This window comes from Lagopus leucura, unplaced genomic scaffold, assembly GCF_019238085.1.
Source record: "Lagopus leucura isolate 7727_CA_CO unplaced genomic scaffold, USGS_WTPT01 Super-Scaffold_100001, whole genome shotgun sequence".
Taxonomy (NCBI): Eukaryota; Metazoa; Chordata; class Aves; order Galliformes; family Phasianidae; genus Lagopus; species Lagopus leucura.
Window position 1 is genome coordinate 76,520,902 of NW_024962262.1, and position 8,178 is coordinate 76,529,079.

General features: G+C 36.8%; 1 protein-coding gene across 1 annotated transcript in view; it reads left to right on the forward strand.

Annotated features, from left to right (window-relative positions):
* Nucleotides 1-7,449, forward strand: part of ADAMTS5 (ADAM metallopeptidase with thrombospondin type 1 motif 5) — a 46,521-nt gene extending 39,072 nt beyond the window's left edge. The window contains exon 8 of the mRNA XM_042866424.1: nucleotides 399-7,449. Within this exon, the coding sequence (XP_042722358.1) occupies nucleotides 399-969 (571 nt within the window). The 3' untranslated portion in view covers nucleotides 970-7,449. The remainder of the gene's footprint in view (nucleotides 1-398) is intronic.
* Nucleotides 7,450-8,178: the final 729 nt, after the last annotated feature.

Here is an 8,178-nt window from a genome sequence, read left to right on the forward strand (position 1 = left end):
ACAGCAAGAAACAGCTGTAACCAGTGCATATCTCATTATCTTTTCTTGGCACGGAAAATGTGCATCGTATTTCATATCTCCCACCCTTTGCTGAAGTATATAAACTATCTGTTATTTTTCATTCCTCTTGTATCTGACTCATGTGAAATCATTCCTGAAGCTGAAGATTAAGCAATTTGAATTAAGTGCAGTAGAAATTTCTTCAAGAACACAGTGTTACAAAAGACAAATAATGGAACCTGATTAAATTAATCTCAAATGTGCCTCAAGGCAGATGGATTCAGGGCCTGAACAAAAATGAAGCAAGTTGTGTTTTACCGGTGATTTCATTAGGCTTTGCAGTAAGACTTGAGTTTTATTTCACAGCAGCTACTGACTACTTTTTTTCCCCTCTGTAGTAAGGGCTACACAGATATTGTGAAAATCCCAGAAGGAGCAACTCACATCAAAGTTCGTCAATTCAAGACTAAAGACCAGAGCAGGTTTACTGCCTACCTGGCCCTGAAAAAGAAAAACGGTGAGTACCTTGTAAATGGAAAATATATGATCTCCACTTCAGAAACAATCATCGATATCAATGGAACTGTCATGAACTATAGTGGCTGGAGTCACAAAGATGATTTCTTGCATGCAATGGGACACTCTGCCACAAAGGAGGTTCTTATAGTGCAGATACTTGCAACTGACCCAACTCAACCAGTGGACGTCCGTTACAGTTTCTTTGTGCCAAAGAAGCAAGGGCAAATGACTAACTCTGTCACTGGCAGTGGCAGCAGCAGCAAAGTAACTCCACAGCTCACACAACCCCGGTGGGTGACAGGGCCGTGGCTTTCTTGTTCTCGAACATGTGACACGGGATGGCACACCAGAACTGTCCAGTGCAAAGACGGGCATGGAAAACTAGCTAAAGGATGTCTTCTCTCTCAGAGACCATCAGCATTTAAACAGTGCTTGTTGAAAAAGTGTTAACCTGTGGTTGTGATCTTCTTTAAAAGAGGTTTGATGAAGCCATTGTTGACATACTGGTATTAGGTCTGCCCAGACAGAGAGAAGCAAAGGCTTCAGTGAATTTACATAAAGTCTCAAATTATGGGCAGAATCTGCCTATTTGGACCAAATGAAGATGTGCACTGCTTTGAAAAATAGTAGGGTGATCTTGATCTGTTTGAAAAAAAAAGGAAAAAAAAGCATTAAAGTTGCTATAAGCCCTCTGTGTCTGCAAAAATATAAAATAAAATAATGAAAAAGAAGAAAAACTAGCAAATGGAGGATCCTGGGATATTTGAAGGTTACAGAATCATCTCCCCTTTTTCACCTACCTCTAATACAGTATGTCCTTAAAAAATGTCACATGTACCCATGATACCACGGAAGCTTATTTTATACTATTTTGTAAATACATTTGATTTGGTTTGTCACTTTATATCACTTGGTTCTACTAAAAAAAAACAAAAGACAAGCTATGTAAGCAAAGTGATTGACCAAAGTATATCTGCAGCCCTCGTGGACTTTGGTCCAGCCTTCAGAAACGGCTGCAGATGTTTTACTGGAAAATGAAGAGCTTGCTGCTGGTTTTAAAAAGTAATTTGATTTTGACAAAGGGAAATGCATGTTTCTTCTAGGGATTTCCTGGTAGCAGATCATAATTCTATGACAAATTCTGTGTTTCCACGAAGAAATTCTCAGAGGAGCTCTGCAAGGGTGCAGACCAAGGATCCCCACAGGTGCATTGCTCATATACTGGCACCATCAGTAGCTCCTTACCATGAGTATGTCACATAGGAGCATACACACATAGGAGTAATATTTGTCTGCCTGAAAGAATCTGTGTACCTGTTTCTTGGTAAACCCTCCACTAGTTCCAGCTTTGTCACAGCGCGGGATCCCTGTTGTTGCTGAACAGTAGCTGCTAGCTCCTTCTTTCCAAAAAATAAAGGCATACTGTATTTTGTAGAACTAGTTAGAGAACCAAAAATTACAGGTATGATAAACAAGTGTCTTCTAACTCAGATATTCTGAGGCTATGTTCAGCTGCTTTCTCTGTTATTTTCTCTATGGCTTCCACCTTGAATCTAACAATGTGTAATGTACCTACATCTTTTGAAGAGGCTATAAAGGTCAAAAAAACACAGCAAGCAGTTAATATTTTATCACTTTTTTGTCCATCATGTCTAACTCTGGTATTCATCTTACCAGCAAAAGTTTGTAACTGTTTGTCTTTTTGTTTGGTTTTTTGTTTGTTTGATTTTCATGTTTTGTACATCTACCACATTTGGGAGGAAGAGGTGTCAGTAGGAAGTCAAACCACATCAGGATGTGGAGGACTTGCCCAACATTAATAAAACTATTTCCACAGTACAGGCAGAAGCTAGTAATAATTTCCCTTGAGAGCAGATTCTGAATCCCATTACTATCCGGTGGAAGTTAGTGACTGAGGAAGGACATTTCACCATATGCAGGTAACATGTGGGGAGTCCACACCAACACTTGTTAGAATTGCTTCCTTTCATATCAACAGGCTTTGAATTAAACCCTAGAATGACAGGTACAAGGGGGTAGAACTCCATCCATCTTTTATTTCTCAGCTTGTCAACACAGGAGAGTATGAGTGCAGGAAGATTTTCAGACACAGCTGTGAGTCACTGGTACTTAGCACTATACTTCCCCAGGCTTCAGGCTCTTCAGAAAATCCCGGTCATGAAATCAGAAAAGAAATCTTGTTTGTGTTGCAAGAAGGGCAGGTCTTACTCCAGGCTGACATAAACATGTTTTTGCAACTCTGGCATGTTTATTTGAATTCTAGAAAGCATGTGATGATTTTAAAACAGCACAGAGTTGCTACATCAACGAGTTGAAACCTGGTGAAATATCTGTTTTTGTACTCTATTCTAAGTAAACACTAAAAGGGACAGGGTCTCCTCTTTAAAAGTGAACTGCAAAGGAATGTTATTAGTCATCTTCAGCTTTTGAGAATGTGTGACCTCCTAATAAAAATGAAAAACATGGATCTTAAGGAAATTTGGCTACTCAACAACTCACGCCAACCTAAGAACTTAAATCAAGGCTCTGAATATTTGCAGAGTTCTGGAAATTGCTTATGTCTTCTCTGTCTTCTCTACATTATAAGATCATGTTGGAAGTGTCTTATTTTCCTTTCAAGTAAACTGATTTTTATATTTATATATGTATAAACACATGTTCTAGGGCTCTTAAGGAAGGTCATAACAAGTAGAAACCATCGTAAGTGGAAAGATAAGGAGCATAGATTTGATGTTTGTCCAGGCCTGCAGCTGCTGAATTAATTGGCATTTATTTTTCCTGTGTTGTATCAGAATGGAGACAGAATGTGCAAGTATTTGTGTTTGCATTATAGAAATAATTTATTATGTACTCAACAAAATGAGTAAGGCTTTTGGATGTTATTCAGACTCCAGGAGAGTAATACCATAAACGGGTATAAATTTTAAATCTTCTTTAGATCAAGAATTTTTCATAGAAAGAATCTATTTATAAAAAGTAAATAAATGCAAGAGCAAACCACTATACTGATTTTTTCCATTTTCACCAGTGTAGTAGTGAAGGAAATGGGCAAAAAGAAGTTGCTTTTATATAAAATCATAGAATCAGAATTGTTTGAGTTGAAAGGGACCTTTAAGAGTCATCTGGTCCAACTCCCCTGAAATGAGCAGGGACATCTACAGCTAGATCAGGTTGCTCAGAGCCCCATCCAGCCTAATGGAAAGGAGCAGACTAAGGAAGCTATCCTAAAAGTGTAAGGTGAACTAGGGTAGCCTGCTATACCCAACATTTGCTTTTTAGCTGATCTTTGTTACCAAACTGCAATTCCCAGCTTTGCTTTTTTCATTTATACCTACTTCATGTAACTGATGAATGAAAAATTGGTGCAAGGTATGTGAATGTGCCATTACAACTAGTGCTTCTAACTAAATTCCTCGTTGGTCATACTGTTACATCACTGTTTACATTACTACTGAGTCTTGCCAAACAAGATGCATCAAATGCTTGCAATGGATAGAGGCACTGTCTCAGAAGCCCAGAATATAGAAATAAGCAAGCTTCAGTGTTAAATTCACTGTAGACTTTTTGGGACACATCTCCAGTGCCTTAGATTGGACCCCCTTTTGAATCTGTGGCTTTTTACCTGCTTTTCAAATGAGACAGTGTACTTAGAAAAAAGCCTTTCATTTGCAGTTTGATTGTATGCATGAAGTTCAGTTTATCTGCCCTCCTGTGGAAACAGTTTTATCATAAGGGGAGAGGGAATAATCTTGTGGATTAATAACAATTGTATTAAAAAAAAAAAAAAGAAAAAAAAAAAGAAAAAAAAGCTCAGCACTGAAAAAAAATAAAATAATTTATTTGTTTTTACAACTAGTATGTGAATGGATGTAATGAATTTATTTATTCTTATTTAACAAAAATATCAATTGTGCAAATTCTTTATTTAAAATGTTTGCTATCATCTCTGTCTCTCTTTCCTGCTCTCTTAATTTATGCTTCAAATTTGTGTTGAGTTTACATAATGTATGGCACTGGTTATTTTTTGTTTGTTTTTATTTAGAAAGCTTTCTGCATGGGACAGGAATATATGTGTATACGTGTGTGCACACTGTATAGATGTATATTCCTTTTCTGCTGCCATCTTTCTTAGAGAAGTTCATGACACCTGATGCTCAAACCTTCTCATTACACTTCAGTTCTAAAATATCTCAGACATAGAAGTTTGTGGACACACAAAAAAACAAACACCCACATTCTAAACAACAGACTCACTTCATATAGGCATGTGCAATTGGTGTTCTGCTCCTTAGTAGTTTACCACTTAGGTTGGTAAGAGCCTTACCATTTGCGTCAATGGGAGAAAGCTCAGGCTTGCAGTAAATGGGATTACTCTCTATGTAAATGAAGTTTCTCTGAGTTGTCAGGGTGGCAAGTGAGTATTCTCTCATGCAGCTTCTTATGTTTAAGTGAAATCACTACAGAGAAATTGTTTTGTGTGCCTCTCTGCAATTACAGATTAAATGATGTACGATTTGGTTTATGAGAAGTGAACCATTATAAAAGCTACCTTTTCAATTTTTTCACCTTTTATATACTTATATATCTATTTATTATAGCTATAAAATGTCAAAAGCACAATTTGTAAGGCTTTGCAATGTTTTTCTTCGTTTTACTCTAGCTCTTTGCACCATGTCAGGCAGTGAGACACAAATAAAAAGCCAGCCAAGCATGCATTCCCAGTATTTCCATGAAAATAACAGTATCTGATTACTCCTAGTTTTTGTCTAGTCCAAATTCTGCTTAGCTCCAGGAAAACTGTACTGGGCTGTGAGGTTAAAAAAAAAAAAAAAAAAAAAAAAAACGTAGTATAGACAAACCCATACTATCAATTAACAATACAAATTGTTTTTCTAACCACTTCTCCGTAAGAGTAGCACGACAGATGACAAAAAATCTATTTCAAACTATAAAAGGATATCTTCCTCATCAGTGCCCATATTCACACAAGTTACATTCCATCTCATCGTCTGTACCCAATGTTTGCTACTGTCCAGGCCCTATGGAACAGCCAGAGCCAACCATGAGGCTTCAGATGAAGTTATAAAGGCCAGTGGGTGATGCTTCCTCCATTAAAGCCCACTCCAAAACACCTGGAAATAGCAATAAGCCTTCTCACTTTGATGATCTTTGGGCTGAGCTTTAAAGAAGCCTTATACAGTTGAAACATTGATAATTGTGGATTTTCAGCAGAATGTTTAGGTATGTGACTGTTTCTCCTTGTGTTCACGAAAGCTGTGCGGTTCTTTCTCACTGAGGAAGACAGAGCCCATGGTATGAAGCAAAGTTAGATTCTTCAATTCAGGTTGCAATTAAATAAATAAATAAATAAATAAATAAATAAATAGGGACACGCAGTTACTGATTTTGAGGCCTGTGTTCCTTTTAGTTAACTGATTCATTTTTATAGAGTTGCACCCATACTTACCATTGGTAACATTTTCAGTAGTCTTTTTTTACTGTGGGTACATGGAATGCTAATTTGTATAGTAAAGCTAATTCAACATTTTTGTTTGAAATGGCATTGCCAATGCAAATATTTCTGGTTTATTGCACATACTGTTAATGATTTAAGCTGAGACAAATTTTCAGGTCCTCAGCTGGCGTCACATGATGCAGCTCTGAGGTTTACAAGATTGTATTACAAGTGGCAGTATTCAGTGATAAGGCATACAGCATTTGAAAAGCCCCAAACACATTGTTAATGCAAGTGAGTGGCTGGAGAACTTCTCTCCAGATACTCTGTACCAAATATTTGACAGTGTCTAGCTACTCTGCACACCGTAGAGTTACAGATTGAAACCAAAGCTCTCAGTGTTGTTTGCCCTGAGATTTGTCTGTAGAGTCTCACAGTAGCCGTTAGGATATTTGAAGTATTTCCATGCATATCAACTGGAATCCTACATAGTCTTTGTTGAAACATATAAATGTACACATAGAACTTAACCGTGCCTACATGGAAATGTGCTTTTTTGTGTGCGTGTGTGTTTGTGCATACATGTGTACGTATGACTGTATCCACATTTGTATGCACACAAATGAGTATTTGGGTTTGCGTTAATGCCATTCATGGGGCAGAATAGTTACACTGGTTTCAGCTATGCCTACGTAAATTCAGAGTAACTTCATTACATCGCTTGCCTTTGCAGGAGCTGCTTAAAACTCAAACCACTTTAAGTAACAGCATAATTTCTCTTTTTAATATATAGGAACTGGTTTACACAATTTACTGTATGAACTGTGAAATTTTCAGATGGTTTTATCGTATAAAATGTACTCCTTGACAGTCAAGCATATATGCATTGATAAAATCTCATGAGATTTGCAAAATAATATACTCCAAATAAGTTGGTGACAATGTGTTCCCCTGTGTAGCAATAATTAAATTTCACTTCTATTGTCAGGTCATTGTGTAACATCAGATGAGATAAAACAAGAGAGGTGTTCTAGGGAAGATGAACAGGATAGCGCAGCTTTCATTTCTTAATTTATTTCATGTGCCTCTTTGTACACTCCATTGGTGTCACTTCGTGCATTACAGACAACTTGACTGAAATACCAGAACCTTATGGAAACCAAGATGTGTCACAAGACTTTTTTTTTTTTCGTTTTTCTATATGTCTAATCAAAGAGAATTAACAGTTTTAGAGCACTACTATGTCAGCCAGTTTACACCATAAATAACATTATGCGAAACATTAATTCATTTGAACTGAATTGTACAAGGTCTACACTGTACTATGACACATTGAAGGCCAATATTTTGTTTTGTAAACTATTACATATGTATAATTTACCAGTTGTAATCTTAAAACATTTGATTCTGTGATTTCAGTTAAAAGAAGTAATAAACTGTATCATAGGTCCAAACACTTGTTTCATATGGTATATTTGTGGGCTGCTGCTTGCCTTTTGTCTTCCACTAAAAAGAGAGAAGCTAAAAGAGACTAATCTGACCCCTAAATTAAGGCATAAATATTATTTCTATGTGTAAACATTGCACTTTGTGCAATATATGGTGGGGTGAAGCTCTGTGGATGTGTTCCTTTGAGTCATTAAATATATCAGATAAGTGCAGAAAACAGCATTCAAGGCCTTCCCAAATACTTAGAAAAAATTAGTTTGCTGCCATCCAACAGAGGTAGCATACACTGGTGATCTCTTGAGCCTGTGCAAAGCCCCCATGAAATCCAGGAGACCTGTCCAAAAACTTCATTCAGCAGAATTAGACAGTGGATTAAGATAGCCCGAATTAGATTAATAATTAGCAATATAGGCTCATCTAAGAGTAGTAAAAATCTGCCAGAGCAGATGGCAGAAGTGTATGATGCATGCAAATATGGTATTGTAGTACATGTATCCAAGGGAGGATTAAGGTAATAACTAAGGGGATATACCTGGTGACACAGAATTGCATACACACTACTATTGAATTATGGCTCTTAAGATGAAGTAGTTAACAGACTAGATGATCTTGAAGGTCTTCTCCAAGCTTAATGATTCTATATTTCTATGATTATACCATGACTTTCTAATAGAACTGGATAATTATGAACTATAATTTTCATGCTGATGTCTTGCATATCCTTTCTAATTCCA